General features: G+C 34.7%; 1 protein-coding gene across 2 annotated transcripts in view; it reads left to right on the top strand.

The window, feature by feature from the left end:
* LOC150105223 (uncharacterized) overlaps window positions 1-25327 on the top strand; it is a 281122-nt gene that overhangs the window by 151987 nt on the left and 103808 nt on the right. For both annotated transcript variants that reach the window (XM_090395542.1, XM_090395543.1), the window contains exons 8-9: window positions 3634-3806; window positions 20079-20124. In XM_090395542.1, the coding sequence (XP_090251668.1) occupies window positions 3634-3806; window positions 20079-20124 (219 nt within the window). The remainder of the gene's footprint in view (window positions 1-3633; window positions 3807-20078; window positions 20125-25327) is intronic.

Raw genomic sequence — 25327 nt, 5'->3', positions numbered from 1 at the left:
CCCTGTCATAGTTGTTGTCAGATGCACGCCACTGACAATGTGGTTGTTATGAGGTGGGAACCTTCTAGGGTACTATGTGCATAGGTGGAGGCCATGTGCATGATGGTAAATGGTTCTAATGATAACATAACCAGGAATTCAGCCCCTGTGGTGAAGCTGATCCTCATCCTTACAGTGAGTCTCTTGAATAAGAACAACGTCGACATTGTAGTCATATAAAATCTTTGAGAGGTATTCACATTTTGCTCTACATATATCCTCAATGTTAATTTGGCAAATTCTGACAACAGGGCAAATATTTCTAGTCATCTTGCCCTTAAGAGAGCTAATTCGTGTGCTTGAGTTCATGTGTGCTGTAACTAGGAGATCGAGAAGATAGTCTGGTTGCCAATTCGTTCTAGCTCTTTAGCGTTATCCAGGGTGCACCACGAGGAGGCTAGCTAGAATTGTACCCCTTTCAAAACAATGAAAATAGGCAGAAACATTGACAGCATCAACTGCATCCTAAGTGGTGAACCTTTAGAACAAGGAAAACATTTTAGCTCTTTAGTTTTAGTTTTAGTGAAGGTGGTAAATTAAATATGGAAATAGACAACTGAATAAATTTATATGGAATAAGAGAGAAATTGGTCAAAACACTAAATTAGCTGTATACAAGACAGTGTTCAAACCAATTTTAATTTATGGATCTGAGAGCTATGTCAGAAATAAAATGCTTTACCAAAGACTTGAAACCACAGATATGAGAGTCCTGAGAAAGATAGGGGCATGAACAGATGGCATCAGTGACAATATCATATTAAAAAGGAGGATATTAGGAAAGAACTTGACATTGTTGGCATCCAGAAGTTGTGTGCAGAGCTAATTTGAGGTGTATGGTCACTTAAACAGAATGGGAGTGGAAAGATTAGCAGAACAAGTGTTCTCTGCCAGGTTGTCAGGAAAAAGACCCACAGGATGACCAAGATGTAGGTGGGTTGATACAGTAAAAAGTGCCTTAGAAGATAGAAATATAAGATCTCATAATGTTGGAGTCTTGTCAGGTAACAGACTGATTTGGAGGAAAATTGGTGATTGGAAGTTTGTAATGACATAAGTTCTTCATGTAGTACTATCATAATATCTTGTGCATCTTATGTCAGGAATTTGATGATGATGAATTATTATAACAAGTACGTAACTGAAGCTACACATGGATCAAAGGTCTTAAATTTGATCATCTGATCAGAAGATATTATTTTAAATGAAGTGTCACATCTTCCTCCAGTTGGAAAAAGTGACCATGAAATGATCACTTGGATGATGGCCAGCCATATCAGGACTTTTGTTAGAAATGGTTCTATGTGGAACTATGACAGACAGATGATTATGATAAACTTGGGAGGCAGCTTGTAGCGATAGCATAGAATGAGGAATTGGATGGGAAGGAAATCAGTGGTGCTTTGTCTCTACTCAGGACCTATCCAGCAGAGGGAATGACTGAGTTAGGAAATTAAATAAGGTAGGCATAAAATGGATGCCTGAAGAGACGAATATTGAAGAAAAGAGCATTGTGGAGGCAGCACAAGATGGAGTGGCAATAATTGATTATGTGAGGAGTATGAAGAGCAAGGAAGGTGAGTCACCTTACCAGGTTACTCACATTAGGATAGATGAATTTTGCAGCAGGTGTTAAGATTATTGCCCTTGCTTACTGAAGGCCTGAAAGTGGTTTGAACAATTCCCATGTGTTTGATCCCTAGATAGGGTTTCAAGTTTATCTTACTCTTAGTCCAACTACATTATTAATATATCACAGGAAAAGTTGACAAACTTTCGTGGATGCAATTCACATAAAAAAGACCAAGTAGATAACAAAATCCTACTAAGCATGGTTGGTTCTCTAGCCAATTAAGCTTTGCTATATTGCTATTCTATTTTTTCACAGCAATAAGGATGAATGCTGAATTACAATCTACTCAAGATAAATTACAATGGACATGTCTTTCCTCAAGAGCCAGTTCTGCATAGCCTAAATATGGAAAGACATTCACAAGTTTTCTTACATGCCTTGATGCACCTAGGATTGAAGGAATGTTCATAATTATTTCTAGATTTGAATGCCACTTGGATATCATGATCCAGTAAAATCTTGGAAGTTGCTTTATGGACACCAATCCTTGTGAATGATTCATTGAAAGCAGCATTAGCAAATAAGGCTAAAAGAAATTATTATTACGGGTGACTCCAGGGAGTCCTTTGGCTCATCGAGGGAGGCCCTAAACATCATGTCCACACAACTATACGACATTCTCACAGTATCTATCATACCTTGCCTTGAACTCATCCACCGTCATAGCACCCACAACAGACTGGCAGCTTATTCCACTTTTTACCACTCTAAAAGTAAAGAACCCAGCTCTAACACCCTTGCTAACCACACTCTTGCCCAGCTTCCATAGGTGTCCCCTAGTTCTCCCACCACCACCAGTCCTGATCTCAAAAATATCCTCTGAATTAATCCTATAGAAACCCTTTAGCAATTTGAATGTCTCAAATCATAGGGAGTTTTTTTCGATATGTGGCCAGTAGAAGGAAGAATAATTATGGGAGGATGATGTTGGTCAGTGGTAATGGAAGAATGATGAACACTATGGAGGATATAGTAGAGGTGTTAAATGAGCAGGTCAGTAAAGTATTTTGTTATTGTAACACAATGCAAAACTTGAAAGCAGTGCAAATGGGTGAGGAATCACTCATTGTGAGTGATAGGAGGTATATGAGGAATTGAGTAAACTTGATGTCAACAAGGCCATAGAACTTGATGGTATATTATTGCATGTCTTGAGGAAATGTTTCAGACAGTTAACAACTGCTTTAACTTACCATTTTAACATGAGTCTTAGATTGACTCAAGTTCCAAAGGAATGGAAAGAGGGCAAAATTGTTTTGCTTTATAAGACTAGGGCTTCGAATTATAGGCAAATCTGCTTGTCAGAAGTTGTGGTGTTGGAGAAACTAGTGGAGACAAGAATTCAGAACTTAACTAAGCTCTGAATTCTTGGCAGGAGAATTCTCTTTATTGGACAGCATGGGTTTGCTAAAGGAAGATCACTTAATATACCTGACTTCACCTTTTCAGCTAATAATCTCCAAACAATGCTTGAAAACAGATGATGTTGATTGCTACCTTGTGCTTTGATTTTTTTAAAACTATAATGGCTGTCTCTCAGTTTTTTTTATGATAATTTTTTTCCTCTTGTCATTGTAAAATAGATTAAAAAAAAATACAGATTATGTATTTAAACTTTCAACAAATTATGTGAAAGGCATTTAGTTACTCTGAAGAAACCAACTGTCCTTTGGTTGTGAAATTAGTTGGCGTCTCCTTGTATATATTTTTTTTGTTAATAACCAGTTAACTCAATTTCTAGTAGTAATAATAATAATAAATAAGATCATTATCAGGAGTAATATATGTTTGGAAGTGCAAAAATTCTAATTTTTTAATGTAAAGTTAATTTGTATTAATTGATAAATGGTTTTCTCCTTGTGGAGATAATTTTATCATTATTATTTGCATTATTATATTATATGGATGGATAGGTTATTTTTCCATATGAAGATAGTTTTATCATTATTTGTATTATTTAGCCGGATCGTCAAACACTTATGTGGAGTGCTACATGGCCTAAGGAGGTCCGTGCATTGGCAGAAGATTTTCTTGTAGACTATATACAGATAAATATTGGAGCGCTTCAGCTGTGTGCTAATCATAATATTATGCAAATTGTGGATGTCTGTCAAGAACATGAAAAAAATGACAAGTGAGCTTTTATTTTTGTAATGATTTCATTATATTAAATTTTTTAAGTGTTGCTGAATTTGACCACCCTCCCCCACACACACCATGAAGAATTTATAGAACATCAACACATTTGTAAGCATTGAGAAAGTTTAATATTTATAGGTTTTTTATTTTTAAAATTAAGATAATATCAACTCTGTTTGAAACATGATTAGATAATTCACATTTATATGATCACACATATAAATGTAAATAAAAATTGTCTTGTGATAAATGCTTCATCACCTTCCTATGATTAAAAGTGAACAGATTATATTTATCTAAATGAAAGTGATTTTATCATTCTTTATGTTTCAGTGATAAAATCCAACTATCTGTGAGGAAAGGATACTAGAAACTGAAAGATATTAATTCATTAAAAAAAAAAGTGTAGAAATATGCACCTCACAATATAAAATATAGCAACCAACTTATTAATAACAGTTTATAGAAAGCTTTTTTTTTAAAAAAAATTACAGTTGACTTTCACTATACAAACCATTAAAAGAACCCACAGTGCTTTAATCCCTGACTAATGCACCACTGGTACACTGTTATTCTGAGGAAATTCCCTATGCACTATGAAAAAAAAATTTCTGTAATCTATTACACTGTATTGTTGTTTTGTTTCGTTTGTTGCCATTATGTGAAAGGCATTTCTTATTACAGTACTGTGACGAGAAAGCATTTTTTTAACATTTGATATAAATAGAATATGATTAAAAAAAAAAAAAAAGTAAGCAATCATATGAATTTCTTAGATTTTTGGATTGGTCACCACTATCCAGCTCACAGTAATGTCTGAACAAGAAGGAATGCTTTCTGAGATATCTTAGTTAAAATATAATCACCCAAATATGCCATTTATTTACAATAGGTCCTTCTGTCTTTTGTATGTGTAAGATATATATGTGTGTGTGTGTGTGTAACATTAAGGGCAAGTACTTTTTGAATTTTTGCAAAACATTGAACATTGTGGAGGTATTTAACATATCAATTTTAATCCAGATTTCACTTGGCATGTTAAGAGAACCTGCATCATTGGAACAAAAATAGCCAGTAGTAAAAGATGCACTCACAAGGATTGGTGTCCATAAAGCAACTTCCAAGATTTTACTGGGTCATGATATCCAAGTGGCATTCAAATCTAGAAATAATTATGAACATTCCTTCAATCCTAGGTGCATCAAGGCATGTAAGAAAACTTGTGAATGTCTTTCCATATTTAGGCTATGCAGAACTGGCTCTTGAGGAAAGACATGTCCATTATAATTTATCTTGAGTAGATTGTAATTCAGCATTCATCCTTATTGCTGTGAAAAAATAGAATAGCAATATAGCAAAGCTTAATTGGCTAGAGAACCAACCATGCTTAGTAGGATTTTGTTATCTACTTGGTCTTTTTTATGTGAATTGCATCCACGAAAGTTTGTAAACTTTTCCTGTGATATATTAATGATGTAGTTGGACTAAGAGTAAGATAAACTTGAAACCCTATCTAGGGATCAAACACATGGGAATTTTTCAAACCACTTCCAGGCCTTCAGTAAGCAAGGGCAATAATCTTAACACCTGCTGCAAAATTCATCTATCCTAAAGACATTCACAAACATAAATGTCCACAGTGGCATTTGAACCCATGGCCTCTTTAAAAAGAAGAAACACTTTCCCATTAGGGCAGTGCTCTTAAGTTTTATTTAAAAAAAAAAGAGAGGGGGGGGGGAAACACTTTGGTTTCCTCATCAGAATGCCTTTCATGTAACATTGCAACTGCAGGCATTTTCCTTCATGAAGATGCCTGCAGAATCATTGCAGGAGGTTAATCCATACTAACTGTTCACACAATATTTATACCTCTCCTTGAACTCATTCATTGACAAAACACTTGCAGCAGATTCTGGTAACCCATTCCACTTATTTACCATACTCCAAGTAAAAAATCTAGTCCTGATGCTCTTATTAACCACACCCTTACTCAATTTCAGGGATGAATACTTATTCTCCCTCACATACACCCACCTGCCAGTCATGTATTGAAAAATTTCCCTCTGTATCAGTCCTTTAAAACCATTTTAGTAATTTATGCATTTCTATTATGTCCCACCTAACAGTTAATTTCTGGAACTCTCAAATCCTCAATTTATCCTCATATAGAGCATTCTACTTATTACTCACCTATAGATCCTCTCCACCACTTCTTCCCAGCTAACCAGATCTGCACACATTAATCTAGATTTGACTGAGATAGGGAAAAATAATATCGAAAAAGTTTTCAGCTACATATTTGAAATCCCTTCAGAATTATGCTGATATGTTTAGATAAATAAAGTACACAGATAAAAGAAAATTAACAAATTGCAACACTAATACAATTATCAAGCATTTTAAAGGAATATGTGCACTTGACATATTTCTAAATATTTACATGGGTAACACATGTATAAAAAATAGAATTTATTAAAACTCTCCAATATATTTCATCCAATCTAACATGGACATCATTAGGAAGAAAAGAGGGGATCGGTAACACACGTTCAAAACATGAATGATAAGATATAAGTCACATAGCATGTACTTATGGGCTTGTCACTCGGTCACAGCTGAGCGAAATGCAGTATTAGAGTTCAAAGGAACCAATAATATAGCTTCTGCAGTTAAAATTAAATAACCTAATCAGTATTTAAAATAAAATAAAAAAATAAAAAAATTATGAACAGTTAATAGTAACTGCTTTCCGAAATTGAAATTGGCATGCAATCAGAGCTGTTCAAGTTTGGACAATTCATGTTTTGAATGTAATTATTGATCTCTTTTCTGATGTCCATATTACATTGGATAAAATATATAGTCCAGTTTTATATGAGGGACATCCAGAAAGTAAGTTCCGTTTTTAACTATTTTCACTGCAGCGCTGCGATCGCAATGGTGTGCATGCGTGCTGAGTTTGTTGGTTCCATTTTCGGACATTCTTGGTGTGTGTTTATAATGTCTAAAAAAATCGAATCACCTGCCACATGTAAAATCGATGGGTAAGACTGTTTAATGAAGGAAGGACAGGTATGCACGATGATGAACGGAGCAGGCGACCATCTTTAGTGACTGACGATTTGGAGTAACCTCCAGAATATTTTGCCACCTTCTTGATATTTATTTTCTATGTTCTTACTGTTAAACAAAAGTTCTTCCATGACTTTTGTTTAGCTAGTTTTACACAGTGTTTAGCTTTCTTACATTTGTCTCTGTATTCTCTAAGAGCACAAGGTGACTTATTTGCCAGGAACTTTTGATATGCTTTCTTCTTTTCCTTCACTGCCTCTTTAACTTCCTGTGTCCACCATGGAGTTCTGATTTTTCTATCCTTGCAGGCAACCTTGCCACATGCCTCTCTGGCTGAATCAATCCGTGCTTCCTCCTCCCCTGCACATCCATCTGCATGACCTTTCTTCCCACATACTCTTCCTCCCTCCTCATCACATGACCAAACTATCTCAACCTTTCCTCCTGTATCTTTGCTCCTAGGTTCATAACTTTCACTGTTTCCCTTACATAGTCATTTCTCAGATGATCCTTTGTGGTGACACTGCACATTTACTAAGCATTGTCATCTCTGCTACCTCCATCCTGCTGATGTTATTTTTCCTCAGGGCCACAGTTTCCGTAGCATACGTCATAGGTGGTCTCACTACTGTCCTGTAGATTTTGCCTTTTAGATTGATCGGCACCCTCTTATTGCATAGCACTCCAGACATCTCTCTCCAGTTCCTCCATCCTGCATCCCAGTTCCTCCATCCTGCATCCCACTTCCTTCTCAGCCTTGCCATCCTCTTTCACTGTTGAACCTAAATATCTAAAGTCACTGACCTTCCTGATATTTCCTTCCAGCTCCAGATCTGTCTCCTGGCTGCCATCCACTTTGCAACACATATACTCTGTCTTTCTTCTGCTCAGTCTCATACCTATCTCTTCCAGTACTTTCCAGTTTAGCTGCCACTTCTTCTCTTGATTCTGCACACAGCATGATGTCATCTACATACAGCGTAGTCTAAGGCGCGTCTTCTCTCACCTCCTCCATCACCACCTCCATTACAATATTAAACAGGAACGGACTTAATGCTGACCCTTGATGCATGCCAACTATCACTGGTAAACTTTGTCTGTCCCAGGCAGATTCGAACTCTTGTCTTCACATTTCTGTACGTCTCCTGCACCAACCTGACATATTCCTCCAGCACCTTCTTCTCCCTCAGACACATCCAGGCATCTTGTCTTTGCACTCTATCATACGCTTTCTCCAGATCAATATATACTAGATGTAGCTCCCTTCTCTCTGTTGCTTCTCTCGAAACTTTTTCATCATCTGTCGTCGATCAACCAGGCATGAAGCCAAATTGCTCCTTTGCAATCTCCACCTCCTTCCTTATTCTTCCATCAAGAACCCTCTCTAGGATTTTCATTGTGTGGGACATCAACTTTATTCCTCTGTAATTCTTACAGTCTTGGGCATCCCCTTTACTCGTGTAGATGGGGACAAGAGTACTTTCCCTCCATTCCTCAGGTATATTTTCCTGTTGACAAACTTTTATTAACAGGTCCCACAGCAGGTCAATTCCCTCTTCCCGCAGTGCCTTCCATGCCTCCACTGGGATACTGTCAGGACCCACCGATTTTCCTTTCATCATCCTCTTTATGGCTTCCTTCACTTCCACCCTACTAATGTTCTGCTCCATCCCCTCATAAGGCCACACATCTTCTCTGTGAGTCCTTGCATTTTCTTCATTCAAAAGCCCTTCAAAGTATATTCTCCACCTGTTTCTTATATTCACATCCCTCCTTAATACCCTTCCTCCAGAGTCTTTGATCTGCCTCACATGTACGATGTCCTTTGATGCCTTATTTCTACATTTTGCCAATTGATAAATCTTTCTCTGTCCTTCCTTTGTTTCTAATTGATCATAACGGTCTTGATATGCCATGGCCTTCACCTATGCAACAACTCTCTTGACTTCTCACTTTTTCTCTCTGTCCTCTTCTACTCTTGACTCGTTCCACTTCTGCTTTGCCTTCCTCTTAGCCATCACTGCTTCTTGTACATTATTATTTGATTGTTATTACATTATTTGATTCAACACTCAGATCCATAAATAAAAATGGTTTGAACACTATTCTTGTTTATTAACATAATTACATAATTTCTCTATTCCATGTGAATTTATTCAGCTTGCTCTCCACATTTTTGCTTATTCTATTATCCATCATCCATATTTAATTTGCATTCTCCACAAAAAATTAACCTAAAGAGCTGAAAAGGTTTAGGTGTTTTTTTAGTGTCATCACTAAGAATGCATCATGTTTTTGAAAACATGGAAAAAACCTGAAAGCCATGTTACTGCCTTATTTTCACATTTGTTTTTTTTTATTTCTGATCTTTATACCAGATTTGCTGAAGCAGATAGTCCTTCAGTTGTCCTGAAAACTTGCAATGGATTTATATTACTAAAGATTGGTATAATATCTGCTTAAAGCAAAGAACTAAGTTCAATATACAGTTCCTTTCTTTTAGTCTTACATGGCGATCAGCATACGTTTTAGAAATCATGGACTTTACAACCGTGTTATAAATAACAATTTATAACACGGTTTTATAACTATTTATAAATATTTCCTGATGTTTCCTGACATCAGGAAACATCGGGAAATATGCGCCGGGGGAGGGGGGTAAATATGATTTACCTATACAAGGGCAACTTGGATAGGTAAATATGACCTCTCCATTGCTTCCACCTTGGTATCACCACCTCTGGTGATAACAAGGTGGTGATACCAAGGTGGTATCACCACCTCTGGCTCCCACTAACGAGACCTCAGTAAAGGTCAGAACCGGTCTGGGTACTGGCCCTTCCCTTAATGCATAGCATTATACATGTCCGCAAGGAGATGTGCTTTGCATTATGGGAGATGATACCAAGACAAGGAGTAATGAGAGCTTGGTCTACCTTTACCACGTGCTGCTTCAGTCCTGAAGATATTTCAGGTGCAAACTTTTTTTGCTTGCACTTTGATAAAGGATTAAACTAAATTTATTATAGTCTAACCAAGTGGAAAAAACTTCCAACGTGATTCTCTGATGTTATCTTAAATAGAATATAGCTTTGAGGTAGTTTCTAATTAATTAATTTTTATTTTATTTGTATTTATATATATATATATATATATATTATATTTTTACTAGAGGTCATGCCAGTAGAATAACTGTTGATCAAATCATTCTCTTTAGCATACTGTGTGAAATGTAACTCAGCTTATCTTTGTATATTTGTGAATACTCCAGATGATGACCTTAATATGATGGTCGAAATGTCGAAAAATTAAAATTGTTATTTATAACATGGTTGTAAAGTCCATAATTTCTAAAATGAATTTAATATACAGTTCATTCTGACTATGGCAAACTAATGAAGTATAATTCTGATTTTTAGTGGAAACTGTGGCATAGTAATTAAATAATAAAGTAACACGTAAAAACCACATTGAAATCTTTAATTAGTAAAAAGACAGATATTTCGTACTAAAAATAATAGTACATCTTCAGTAACTTTAATAGGAAGGGAATACAGGCAAACATTCGCTGGATCACTTATTAAAATACAATTGTTACCGCTTGCTAGGAAATAATAGAAATAACAAATTTAATCTATTAAGATAAATGATTTTTTACATAAGATAAAAGTCTCCCATTGCTTTGAGAGAGACATATAGTTATTTCTATTTAAATTCGGTCAGTGTAAGATAGTTTCACAACTTTCTTTGAATAAGCGTTCATATTTGAATCTGCATCTATGGAGGAGAACTGCTTTATCCCACTGGACGCTATGAGTAGAGTCAATACTGTGCTGCGCCAGACCAGACTTCAGAGGTTTGTTATAATCAATATAATATTGATGTTCTTTTATTATTTTTTTCCAAAGAACAGCCCGTTTGTCCAAAATAAGAGACATTGCATTCGCAAGGTATTTGGTAAACGCCAGCCAAAGATAGAGAAGACAGTTTATCCTTTGTAGAAGGTAATAAAGAAGAAATTTTGTCGATAGGAGTTGGAATCAGTTGATACTTTTTCAGAATATGAAGAGAAGAGGCAAGGAATAAGAAAAGTCTCATTGATTATGTTGTTGTTGATAGTGATGTTTTCTCCCTGGTGCAGGACACCAGAGTGTACAGAGGATTTGAAATTGGAAGAGATTTAATCTTGAGCAGGATAAAATTGAATTTCATATTGAAAAGAATAACATATAAGAAAGTTTTAAAGCGAATAAAAGTTGAGCATCTCTCAGATGTGAACTGTAGAGTAAAATACACAAAGATTATTGAAGGAAAAATGAAACAGTTTGAGAACAGGACGAACCTTGGAGATTCAGTGGCAAGCCTTGAAGAAAACCCTGATTGATTCAGCTAGAGAGGCATGTGGTGAAGTTGTCTGCAAGGATAGAAAAATTAGAACTCCATGGTGGACACAGGAAGTTAAAGAGGCAGTGAAGGAAAAGAAGAAAACATATCAAAAGTTCCTGGCAAATAAGTCAGCTTGTGCTCTTAGAGAATACAGAGACAAATGTAAGAAAGCTAAACAGTGTGCAAAACTAGCTAAACAAAAGTTATGGGAGGACTTTGGCAAGAATATAGAAAATAAATATCAAGAAGGTGGCAAAATATTCTGGAGGTTGTCGAAGAAGCTTAGGAATGGAAGAAAGAGTACTGTAAAAGGAGTTAGAGATGATAAAGGTGACATGAAAACGGGAGAAAAAGATATCCTCGAAGTATGGAGTAATTACTTTGAAAAACTGCTAAATGAAACAAGCAGTGACGACAGCACAGTGATTAAAAACACTGACCAAGCATGCAGTCAGGAATACATATCCATACTTAAGTAGAAAAAGCCATCAAAGGCTTGAAATGTAGAAAGGCAGCAGGGGTAGATGATATTTGACCAGAAATGCTGAAGTATGGTGGTATAAAAGTCTAACAGTGGCTGCACTGCATAGTTCAGAAGTCCTGGACAGAGGGACTAATTCCCAATGATTGCAGTAGAGCTCTCATAGTACCCATATATAAAAAGGGAAATAAAACTGAATGTGAGAATTACAGAGGTATTTCCCTACTGAGTGTCCCTGGTAAGATTTATGCAAGTATACTTGAGAAATGGTTGAGAAGAATTGTGGAAGAAAAGCTTGAAGAACAAGCTGGATTCGGGTCAAATAGAGGCTGTCAGGATCAGGTCTTCACTTTACGACAAATAGTAGAGAAATGATGGTAATATAACAAAGATCTGTATTTAAATTTTGTCAATCTGGAAAAGGCATATGGGTCATGGTGCCAAGAGAGAAGCTATTCAATACGGTGTCAGTTAGGCATTATATCAAGCAATACTTAGCCTTTATTTGAGTTGTAAGTCAGCAGTTAGAATTGAAGGAAGTACACGAAGATGGTTTAATGTTAAATCTGGTGTGAGACAAGGATGTACATTATCCCCTATGTTATTCATTATCTATATGGATCACATTATGAAGGAAAGTGTTATTAAACATGATATCAGAATTGGAGATGTTAATGTCAGATCTTTGCTTTATGCAGACGATGTTATACTTCTAAATAAATCCGCTACAAGTCTGCAAGATTCTTTGACTAAATTGAATAACTCTTGTAATAGATATGGTATGAAGGTCAGCAATAAAAAGACACAAGACAATGAAAATAGGCAGAATCATTGAAAATGTCAACTGGGTTGTGAATGGAGAACCTGTGGAACAAGTAAAACATTTCAGCTACTTAGGCATGATTTTTACTGAAGATGGTAAATTAAATATAGAAATAGACAACAGAATCAACAAAGCTGGTATGGTAGGAAGTCAACTGAATAAAGTCATATGGAATAAGAGAGAAATTAGTCAGAACACTAAATTAGCTGTATACAAGGCAGTGTTCAAACCAGTTTTAACTTATGGATATGAGAGGTGATTCAGAAGTAAAACACTTGACCAAAGACTAGAGACCGCAGATATGAGAGTGCTGAGAATGATTATAGGCATAAACAGATGGCATCAATGGCAATATCATATTAAAAATGAGGATATTAGGAAAGAACTTGACATTGTCAGCATCCAGGAATGCGTTAGCAGAGCTAATCTCAGGTGGTATGGTCACTTAAACAGAATAGGCGAGGAAAGATTAGCAAAACAAGTGTTCTCTGCCAGGTTTGCATAAAAACGACCTAGAGGAAGACCAAGATATAGGTGGATTGATACGGTTCAAAGTGCCTTAGACGATAGAAATATAAGATCTAATTAAGTTGGAGTCTTGACAAGTAACAGAATGATTTGGAGGAAAATTGTAGATAGGAAGTTAGTAATGATGTAAATTTTTCATGTAGTACTATCATATCCTGTACACCCCTTGAGGGTACATGGCAGGAATTTGATGATGATGAGACAAGATGGTAGAAGAAATTTAGAAATTGACTTGTAATGTTGCTTTGTTAATTTGGAAGAGTCCTTCATATTGTTTGCATGTGGCTCCTACCTGCTAGAGGCTTTTGTAAACCTATAGTACAATTGTACTGGGAGTGGGCTAAGGATTGTTTTTTGTTTAATTAAATCCTTTATACATATTCTTACATAGTCTGGAAACCCTGTTCTAGAGACCAAATATTGCAGGCCTCTAGTATGCAGGGCAGTAGTCTTATGCTGGGAAGTGAAATTCATTTCCCACCTAAAGACAATCAAACATTCATGTCCATGGTGGGATTTAAATCTACAGCCCTTTCTGTTGGGGAGAGGATACACCAACATTTTGTTAGTGTATTCAAACAAAAAATATCTTTCGTGTCTCAGTTGTTTGGAATTTTGGATGATATCTGAATATATCCAATATTCTGAATATTCAAAGAATGTGAAAATTCCCTATTCTACATCCACTTATTCTCACAAATAGACTCCTGTGGTGGAACTAAGAGTCTTCTTTTCTTGAAATACTTTAGATTTAAAATAATTATGAATTTATAGTCATCATCAAATTCCTAATGTATTCTCAAGGAGTATACAGGATACTATGATAGTACTACATTTTTAATATTACAATATTTAATACTTTGCCCTTTTTCAGGTTATCTTTTCTTCTTCTTCTGGGAGATCCTTTCGGTTACTATTCACTGTATCAAAAATATCCATCTTCTCTTTTACAAGTGAGTCTGCAAGATCTGGTTACATATACCAATTATCCACTGTAATGACACAGTAACCTTTACCCAAAACACGATCCAATTGGTGAAGATCACTTTTAGTGATTACTGGTAAAGTATCAAACTTTTTATTGTATACTGTTCTTTTTTCTGGTATACAAAAGAAAATTACAAATATAACCACTTTGTTTCACAAAGCACAAAATTTCCAAGTCGGGAGCTCTCTTCTTCTTAGCATTGAACATTTTCCAAGCCAGGCGACTCTATTTACTACCTACATTCATACCTGGTATGTATTCTTCATCAAAACCAGATTCTACTGTCATTATGTGGATGTAATCTAACAGATATCAAATATAAGAATGTAAAAAACTAACATAAATAAAAAGAATCAAGAGCCTGTAAGCATTTTCTAAATTATATAAAAATCTCAAAATCCTTCAAGATATGAAATACATTACAAACTACATAAATAACTCACCAGTTCAACTGTACCTCCAATAATAAAAATATCAATAATGTCTATCAAAAACACTTAGGTATTTTTTAGAAGGTATCTCAACTTGTAGCATAAAATGTTCACATGAGGTAGATCACACGCAAAACTGCAACTTCATCCCAATCACTGAAGGTAATCACAACTTTCCTCTATTGATGAAAATAGGTGAAACAAATAATATATCCAATGTATGCAAGTATCGCACAGTGAAAAAGTGAGATCCTCAGTAGAAAGAAGCAAAATAAAGGCTACTCCATGGAAATCACTTAATACACAACTGGAGAGTTAACTCATTTGTGTATTCCACATAGTCTGTAATAACTATGTGATTTTTGAAAACCTAATTTTAGTAATTATACACTAGTTAATATTGTCTCCATGATCTGTGTCTCTTATGCCATGTGTTCTCTTTCAGTTTCTCTGTTTAGCAAGAACTCTGCCATGTATAGCAATTGACACATCTTCAATAGGAAAGTCTATAAAAATTCTTGCATTGATTCTTTTTAATTGAAGATAATATTTTATCAACAACATCAAATTCCTGTTATGTACATTCAGTGAGTATGCAGGATAATTCTGATAGTACTACATGAAAAAGTAACAAAATTACTAACTTCTTATCAACAATTGCCCTCCAAATTAATCTGTTATCTGTCAAGATTCCAACATTATCAGATCTTATATATTTCTGTCATTTAAGACACTTTTTACTGTATCAATCCACTTACATCTTGGTCTTCTTGTGGATCTTTTCCCTGCCAACCTGACAAAGACCAATTGTTTTGCTAATCTTTCCTCTCCCATTCTGTTTAAGGGACCATATCATCTAACATTAGCTCTACTAACACATTCCTGAATGCTAACAATGGCAAGTTCTTTCCTAATATTCTCATTTTTAATGTGATCCTACCACTGATGCCATATGTTCACCCAACTAATCTTTCTCAGAACTCTGATATCTGAGGTCTCCAGTCTTTTGTCAAGTGTTTTATTTCTAACCCAGCTCTCAGATCTGTAAGTTAAAACTGGTTTGAACACTGTTGTATACAACTAATTTAGTGTTTTACTTAATATCTTTCTTATGCCATATAAATTTATTCAGCTGACATCCTGCCATACCAGCTTTATTAATTCTGTTGTCTATTTCCATATTTAATTTATTAGCTAAATCAGTTAATACCTTTTATTCTCTTATAGGGAGTAAGTGAGGCATTTTAATTCTGTCTATTTGGGAGACTGAGTGGGGAATACGATCTCTATTTGTAGCCAATCAGAGATATCTGGCCAAAGACTATCACTAATTATGCAGCAACTGATGAAGTGACTGGCAGAAAAGTGCAGCCATATCTTGGTACCTAATCCTAACAGGATATGTTTTTGTCTGAAATAGTGTGTATTATACAGTCGATTTTCTTGAGTTTAAGGGACGAAAAACTTGCATTTCCGGTAGAAAAAACTTTCTTGCCTGTGCCAGAGATCAATTAACTAGGGAACCAGTTGAAGAAAGTTTAATTTACTATCATCGCTAAAAATTGTGACCAAATGTTTTACTACTTCTATAGGTTCACCATTCAGGATACAGTTGATATTTTTATGTTTCTGCCCAATTTCTTTGTCTTTTTATTGCTGATTTCCATATCAAATTTATTACACCATTATTCAATTTAGTCTAGGAAATCTTGCAGACTTGTACTGGATTCATCCATAAGTATAACAGCTATAAAGTTAAAGAGCTAAGATTAATCACCAATTTTGATATCAGATTTAATACCACTTTCCTTCGTAATATGATCCATATAGATAATGAATAATAGCAGAGATAATCTGCACCCTTGTCACACACCTGATTTTACTTCAAACCAAACTCCTGTATCTCCTTCAATTCTAACTGCTGACTTATAGCTTAAATAGAGACTATGTATTACTTGATAATGTCCCATTTACACCATATAACTGTAGCGTTTTGAAGAGCTTTCCTATGTGATTACCAGAGTCTGCCCATGACTTCTTTAGCTAGTTTTACACAGTGCTTTGCTGTATTACATTCTCTGTATTCTGAGAGCACAAGCTGACTTATTTGTCAGGAACTTTTGATATGCTTTCTTCTTTTCCTTGCCCTCCTCTTTAATTTTCTGAATCCATCATGATTTTTCTATCCTTTACAGATCTCACCACATGTCTCTCTGCTGAATCAATCTTCAGGGTTTACCACTGAATCTCCAAGGTTTGGTTCTTGTTTTCAAACTCTTTCTTTTTTCTTGAATGACGTTTGTGTATTTGAGTCTACAGCCTACCTCTGAAAGCTTCTCAACTTTGATTCATTTTAAAACTTTGTTACACACTCTTCTTTTCAGTATGATATTTATTTGTATGCTGCTCAAAACTAAATAGCGATCACTTCCTAGTTATACATTATTATGTATGAAATGGGAAGATATTATATGATAATAGTATTTATCCTTATAAATTTGCATAGCTGTTTACCAGAAATTGATATGTAAATCACTGTCTAGAGCAACGCTTCCCAAACTGTGGGCCGCGACCCCCCCCCTGGTGGCCATGGGTTTTGTTGGGGGGGCATGAAATAATGAAAAATTTTAAATCTTTTAAGACTAAGTAGATTTTTTTTAATCTTAAAAGAAAGGTATTTAATTTTTATTATTTATTTTTTGTCATTTTTTATATTTTAATAGGGAAAAAAATCACACATTGGTGCGGGTTCACAAATTTTGCTTCCTGTGTATTTCGGCGCTTAATGAATATTAGTAAATATATGCCTATTCATTTAAGTTTCATTTCAAAGCAGAAATCTAAGAATTGCAGTTTCAAATATTTCACCTGATATTGGTGTAGCAGTATTGAAACAACATCCATCACATTAAATTGTTATTAAACTTCTTTTATGTTTTTAATTCTTTCTTTATTACTAATCGGTTTACGTTTTATGTGCATGTACTGCAAATGTACAATAACAATCTATCTATCTATATAAAAATATGAGATAATGTGCCATATCAAATGTGTATGTAAGATGTTAAAAATGTAATATTTACATTTGATTTTTGCAATATTTGCTGTATATGCTTTGTATTAAATATTATAATAATATATGTCTATATTATGATTTTTTTTCGAGGGGGCCGTGAAATATTTTAATTTTTCCAAAGGGGTCCCTAACATCCAGAAGTTTGGGAAGAACTGGTCTAGAGCATCAACTTGAACAGAGAAATACGGATCATTGTGAGATACATCAACAAGAAAGAGTTAATTAACAAAAGAATTACAGACTAACATAAAAAGAATTGTAATTGCTATGAGGAAAAACATCAGAACAGTATCCATCATCAAATTCCTTACATTACCCTCCAGGGATGTACTACCACAATATCAGAGGATATTGTGATAGTAGTACATGAAAAGGTTACATTGTTACTAATTTCTCTATTTACAATTTTCCTCCTAATGAATCTGTTATCTGCCAAGACTTTAGTATTATCAGATTATTTATTTGTCTTCTAAGGCACTTCTTACTGTATCAGTTCACCAAATTTTGTTATTTCTCTGGGTATTGTTTCTGATAAACAACACTTTTGCTAACCTTTCCCATTATGTTTAAATAACCTTAGATTAGCTCTGCTAACTCATCCTGAATGCTAACAGCATCATGTTCTTTCCTAATATTCTCATTTTCAATACTGCCATTGATACCATCTGTTCACCCCCCAATCCTTTTCAGAACTCCCATATCTATGATCTCCCTTCTTTGATCAAGTGTATTATTTCTAACTCATTTCTGAGATCCATAAGTTAAAATTGGTTTGAACACTGCCTTGCATAAAGCTGGCTTAGTGTTTTGGCTAATTTCCTTCTTATTCCATATACATTTACTGAAATGCTTTACTTGTTCCGCATTCAGGATGCAATTGATGTTTTCAATGTTTCTGCCTATTTTCATTGTCTTTGTTTTTTTATTATTGATTTTCATATCAGGTTTATTACAGCAGTTATTCAGTTTAGTCAGGGAATCCTGCAATCCTATACTGGATTTATTTAGAAGCATAACATCATCTGCATACAGTAAAGAGCTGAGATTAGTATATCCAATTTTGATATCAATTTTAATACCACTTTCCTTCATAATGTGAATATCTTCACTGTTATTCATCGCAATATATGATGAATAACAGTGGAGATAATGTGTACTCTTGTAAATGCCGACTTACAACTCAAATAGAGATTAAGTATTGCTTGATATAATGTCACATTTATACCATATAATTATAGTGTCTTGAACAGCTTCTCATGGTACCCTGTTATATTCCCATGAGATTTCAACTGTTTGTCTTAAAATGAAAATCTGATACTAATAGCCTCTATTTGGCCTGAATCTAGCTTGTTCTTCTTCAAGCTTCTCTTCCACAATTTTTCTTAGTCATTTCTCAAGTTTGCTTGCATCAATCTTAACATTCAGTAGGCAAATCATATTTTGCACGTTCACAAATCTCAAATTCAGTTTTCTATATCCCTTTTTAAAGATAAATAATATGAAAGCTCTTTACTTGTCATTTGGAATTCAACCTTCTGACCAGGCACTTCTGAATAGTGCAGAAATTGAGCATTTCTGGTCGAACATCATCCATTCCAGCTGCCCTTCTGCATTTTGGATTTTTGATGGGTTTTTCTACTTCAAGTATTGATATGTATTCCTGTTTGAGTGTTGCTTCCACCATGCTCTCATTGCTTGTTTCATTTACTTAAAATAATTACTCCAGACATCTAGAATATCTCTGTCTTCAGTTTTCATCTCATGTTTATCAATTCTGATTCCTTTTACAGCACTCTTTCCTCAGTTTCTTAATAACTTCCAGAATATTTTACAATCATCCTGATAATTATTTTCAACATTATTACCAGTCCTCCCATGACTTTTGTTTAGCTAGTTTTACACAGACCTCTGATTTCTTACATTTTTCACTATATTCTTAAGAGTAGTACAAGCTGACTTTTCAGGAACTTTCATTACACTTTCTTGTTTTCCTTGACTGCTTCTTTAACTTCCTGAGTAAACCATGAGATTCTGATTTTTCTTTTTGTACCCTTTTAAATAATAAATATAATCTTCTTAGCAACATGGATTATAGGAAGGAAAATAGCTAACATCAAGTATGAAACTTATTATAAAATTTAAGTATATTTAACATCATGTATGAAAATAAAAAGCTTCTTGATTAGATTTCCTGTGCAGCCTTGTAGTAATATTGCTTGCCAGATTAGCAGAAAGAAGGCCCTATGAATTCTTCCTTGTTGCTGAGTAAAGACACTTTTAACAAACTTGTAGGGTTCAAAGGAATACTTTTTTATATCAGAATGTTTGCTATAATGAATTTCAGTTACAAATAGCATTGGTGCTGTGAGACTTTTTTTTATAGTTGAGTGAATTTTAGTCTGTGTGTGTGTGTGTGTGTGTGTAAAAATGATTCATTTTTCATGATATATGGACAATAATCATGGATTTTTTTTTTTTTAAGGTTGTTCAAATTATTGGAAGAAGTAATGCGAGAAAAGGAAAATAAAGTGAGTTGTGAGTTTTCATAAATGCCTGATAAAATATTGTATTGATTCCTACTGTTTGTTATCAGACTTTGATTGGTTGAATAATAAATTCAGCTTATCAAGAATGGGAGTTTATTAATTCTTAAAGTGCAGTAGGAATTAATTCTTACCATGCAATTAAGCTAGCATTAAAATTTAGCCTTTAAAATTTAATTTTGAGGATAACTCATTCTTAAGTATAATATATATCTTTATTCCTTTCTAAATGAAAAGGAACTTATAATAATATATTTTGCTTTTAACTGTAATACATATTCAATTACATAAGTATAGAAATATAAAATTCATTAATGTTCTGTGAATATACAGTTAACTCTCATTCTAGGTACTACTAGAATAGTTTATGTATTGGTTTGCCATAGTGAATTTTCTGTAAAATAATTTTGCCTTTGGGGCTGATGGTTTTTTTTTTAGTAGTTTGTTATATTAGTTTTTGATGTAATGAAATCAACCTTACTTTTAAGAGTGTACAGGATATGAATTGATCTATTGTTTGTTAAATTTGTTCTATGGTCAACTGAAATATTTCTGCCTTCTGAATTACTCCTGTCTTCTATTCATGATGTTGTTTTGATTTTCTTTCAAGTTTCTTGCATTCCATTTTTATTTTTAAACAAGTTTTTTTTTTTTTTTTTTTTCTGCTGATCCTTTATCCGTATTTTGGTTAAATAATATAATAACACTTTAAAGATATGCTCTGCTTACAAATTCTCAAATATTAATAATTTCTTTCCACTATTTTCATTCAGTATGTGGGTGGTCTGAAAAGTTATCGGCATAACAATGAAAAAACGGATTTATAGTTAGAAAATTATTTTTATTTTTCAACATTATCTCCCTTAAGACTAATACATTTATTCGAGTGCTGCTCCAGCGCCATTATCCCGTCCCTGTAGTGGTTATCAGTAAGATCTGTAAAATTTCTCCTCTACAGCTGCAATCACCTTTTCATTCGAAGGAAAATGCTGACCAGCGAGGAAGATTTTTTGTTTTGGAAAGAGATAGAAGTCAGAGGGGGCCAAATCTGGGGAACAGGATGGATGTTCCAACTATTCATAGTTCAGATCCCTTAATTTTCCCATTGATAAACACCATTGTGGACAAGTGCATTGTCCTGATGAAAGATGATTTTTTCTTCTGCAAACCGACTCTTTTCTCATGAATTTTTTTGTCTAGTCTTGTTAAAAGAACAGAATAATATTACCCAGTTATTGTTTTACTCTTTTCAAGATAATTAATAAACAAAATTAATTTAATTAATGATTCTGATATATTGGAGAGAGTACAAAGGAGAGTGTTAAAAATGATATCAGGATTGTGGAATACTGATTATGAAGACAGATTGAGAATTTGTAGACTGCAGACACTAGTAAACAGGAGAAAGAGGGGTGATATGATTGAGACTTACAAACTTCTCAAAGGGTCATACAGGATTTCAATTGATGGAATTTTTCAATTTTTGGAGGGTGGGAAAGGATGAGAGGGCATCCTTGGAAGCTGAGAATGAAGGCTGCCAAGAAGGGTGTGAGGGCTAGATTTTTCTCTCAGATGGTAGTGCATGATGGAATGGATTGCCATTGGATGTTGTGAGTGCAAGCAGTGTGAATGAATTCAAGAATAAATAAGAACTGGGGTGTGTAGTATGTGGCCTCCCTCGATGAGTCTCTGACCCCCTGAAGGGCTCTCTTAATAATAATAATAATAAAATGCTTTTAGCATCCCAAAACACTAATTAATATGACCTTTCCTGCTGATGGAACTGACTTTGTCTTCTTTGACGCTGAACAACCAGCTTCTGTCCACTGTTTTGACTGCTGTTTGGATTCTGGTGTGTAATGGTGAATCCAAGTCTCATGCATAGTAATAAATCAAAACACAAAATCAGTTTTATTCTTGTTAAAATGCTCCAAGCAGTGTTCAGAGATTTTCATGCAAGTGCGTTTTTAATCTGCTGTGAGCAAGCTTGCCACCCATCTTTCACAAAGCTTTATCATTTGCAATTCTTCATGCAAAATATATGCTATACGTTCTTTTGAAATGCCTATAGTGTCAGCAGTTTCATACACTTTAACTCGCCAGTCACCCAATACCATATGATGCACTTGATTAATTATTTCTGCTCTTGTTATACTTTTTTTGGACGTCCTTCATGTGGATCATCTTCAAGGCTGGTACAGCCACTTAAACTTGCCAGCCCATTTCTTAATTATTGAAAACAAAGGAGAAGAGTGCCCATAAACTTTTATGAACTTTGAATGAATTTCTTTTGTCGTTAAACCTCCTTTTACAAATAATTTTATAACTGCACAATACTCAATTTTATCCATTTCGAGGAATTTAGACAGCTGTATAAAACAAACTTCTTGATAGAGTGACTTTCAGTTTCTCATGGATGCTTATGACAGATGTACCAACTTCGAAAAAAAAAATTCCGATAGTTTTGCCATCTATTGTCGAGGCCGATAACGTTTCAGGCCACCATCATACATTTTGAACAGTGCATAAGCACTGTTAGCTTCAAAGTTCAGTCAGCATTATATAATATAACAAAATTGCTCTCATCATTATCAAATTCCTGACATGTACAGGATATGATAGTACTACATGAAGAATGTACATCATTACTAACTTCCTATCAACAATTTTCCTCCAAATCAGTCTGTTATCTGTCAAGACTCCAACATTATCAGATCTTATATTTCTGTTGTCTAAGACCCTTTTTACTGTATCAATCCACCTACATCTTGGTTTTCCTGTGGGTCTTTTTCTGCCAACCTGGCAGAAAACACTTGTTTTGCTAATTTTTCCTCTCCCATTCTGTTTAAGTGACCATACCACCTGAGATTAGCTCTATTAACACATTCCTGGATGCTAACAATGTCAAGTTCTTTCCTAATATCCTCATTTTAATATGATATTGCCATTGATGCCATCTATTCACGCCTCTAATCTTTCTCAGGACTCTCATATCTGTGGTCTCTAGTCTTTGGTGAAGTGTTTTACTTCTGACCCAGCTCTCAAATCCATAAGTTAAAACTGGTTTTGAACACTGTCTTGTATACAGCTAGTTTAGTGTTTTCACTAATTTCTCTCTTATTTCATATAAATTTATTCAGTTGACTTCTTACCATACCACCTTTGTTCATTCTATTGTCTATTTCCATATTTAATTTGCCATCTTCACTAAAAATTGTGCCTAAGTAGCTGAAATGTTTTACTTGTTCTGTAGGTTCTTCATTCATTATGCAGTTGATATTTTCATTGTCTTTGCCTTGTTATTGCTTATTTTCATACCAAATTTAGTACGTTATTCAATTTAGTCAGAGAATCTTGCAGACTTGTGCTGGATTTATTTAAAAGTATAACATCTGCATAAGGGGTGCTTAATGGTCAAAGCTATATAACTGAGAGGAGACCTCCACATAGCCTTTAAAGGAATGCGGAGAACAGACCAGGGCTTCTGGCGTAATGTCCAATCCTCACCTTCTCGTGGTGCACCCTGTTGGGTATCTACCTGGATACTGAATGAACGAGGATGGGATGGCAATTTGGGATTTAGCCGACCATATTGTATTCTTATTGGCTTAAACCAATATACAAAATGATGGTACCACATGACAAAATTTCATGCCGATTGGAGCGTTGCCTGTTTAAACAAGGCCCTCGTTCTTTTTGCCAGGGAACCAGGGTGAACAGCAAAAAAGTCAGCTACTGGAACAAATCTGAAAGCACACCCCAACTTAACATCACCAGAGTTAAAGATCTGTACTATCAACATAAGAAGTCTGAATGGCAAAGAAATGGAGCTAGCTGAGGAATTAGATAAGTACCAGATCGACATAATAGCGGTGACTGAAACAAAAAAGAGAAAAACTGGTGAGATCTTTCTGAGCAATAAATACAAAACGTTGTATTCAGGAAATTACAATCAAGGAAAACGAGTAGCCATAGTATTCAATACAAAATAAGAGGCTAATCTTCTTGAATGGCAGGCAGTGTCAAATAGAGTGATGTGGGCTAATATCAGAATGGGGAATTGGACAATGAGACTTATTTGTGCCTATGGTCCCCAGAAGGTTCTACTAAGGTAGAAATTTTTTGAGGCTTTAGAGAAAGCTACTAACAAAATGAAAAAGGAAAAGTTGGTCCTTGTTGGGGATCTAAATAACAGGGTAGGAAATGATTGTCAGACATACAATATTTTGGGAAAATTTTTGAGAAAAGAGCAAAGCTAATAATAATGGCAAATACTTGTTGGATTTCTGCTCAGGTCATCTACTGGTTATTACTAACACCATGTTCCAACATAAAAATGTGCACAAATTCACATGGGGAGAAGAGGCAAGGAATAAGAAAAGTGTCATTGACTAAATAGTGATAAATAGCGATCACTATTTAGTCTTGAGCATGATAAAATTGAATTTCATATTGAAAAGAATTACGTGTAAGAAAGTTTTAAAGTGAATAAAAGTTGAGCAGCTCTCAGATGTGAACTGTAGACTGAAATATGTAAAGATTATTGAAGAAAAAATAAGAGTTTGAGAACAGGAACCAAACCTTGGAGATTCAGTGGCAAGCCTTGAAGAAAACCCTGATTGATTCATCTAGAGAGGCATGTGGTGAGGTTGTCTGCAAGGATAGAAAAATCAGAACTCCATGGTGGATACAGGAAGTTAAAAAGTGAAGGAAAAGAAGAAAGCATATCAAAAGTTCCTGGCAAGTAAATCAGCTTTTGCTGTTAGAGAATACAGAGAGAAATGTAAGATAGCTAAACACTGTGTAAAACTAGCTAAACAAAAGTCATGAGAGGACTTTGGCAAGAACATTGAAAATAAATATCAAGAAGGTGGTAAGATATTCTGGAGATTGTTGAAGAAGCTTTAAAATGGAGGAAAGAGTGCTGTAAAAACAAGTTAGAGCTGATAAAGGTGACATGAAAACAGGAGAGAAAAAAAATATCCTTGAAGTATTGAGTAATTACTTTGAAAAAATGTTTAAATGAAACAAGCAGTGATAACACAGTGATAAAAAAAAACACTCAACAGGCATACAGTCAGGAATACATATCCATACTTGAAGTAGAAAAAGCCATCAAAGGCTTGAAATGTGGAAAGGCAGCAGGAGTAGATAATATTCGACCAGAAATGCTGGAGTATGGTGGTAT

Source organism: Typopeltis vanoorti, chromosome 7 (genome assembly GCF_054136105.1).
Source record: "Typopeltis vanoorti isolate ZY-2024b chromosome 7, IOZ_Tvanoo_1.0, whole genome shotgun sequence".
Taxonomy (NCBI): domain Eukaryota; kingdom Metazoa; phylum Arthropoda; class Arachnida; order Uropygi; family Thelyphonidae; genus Typopeltis; species Typopeltis vanoorti.
This window is presented reverse-complemented; position numbering and strand designations above follow the sequence as displayed.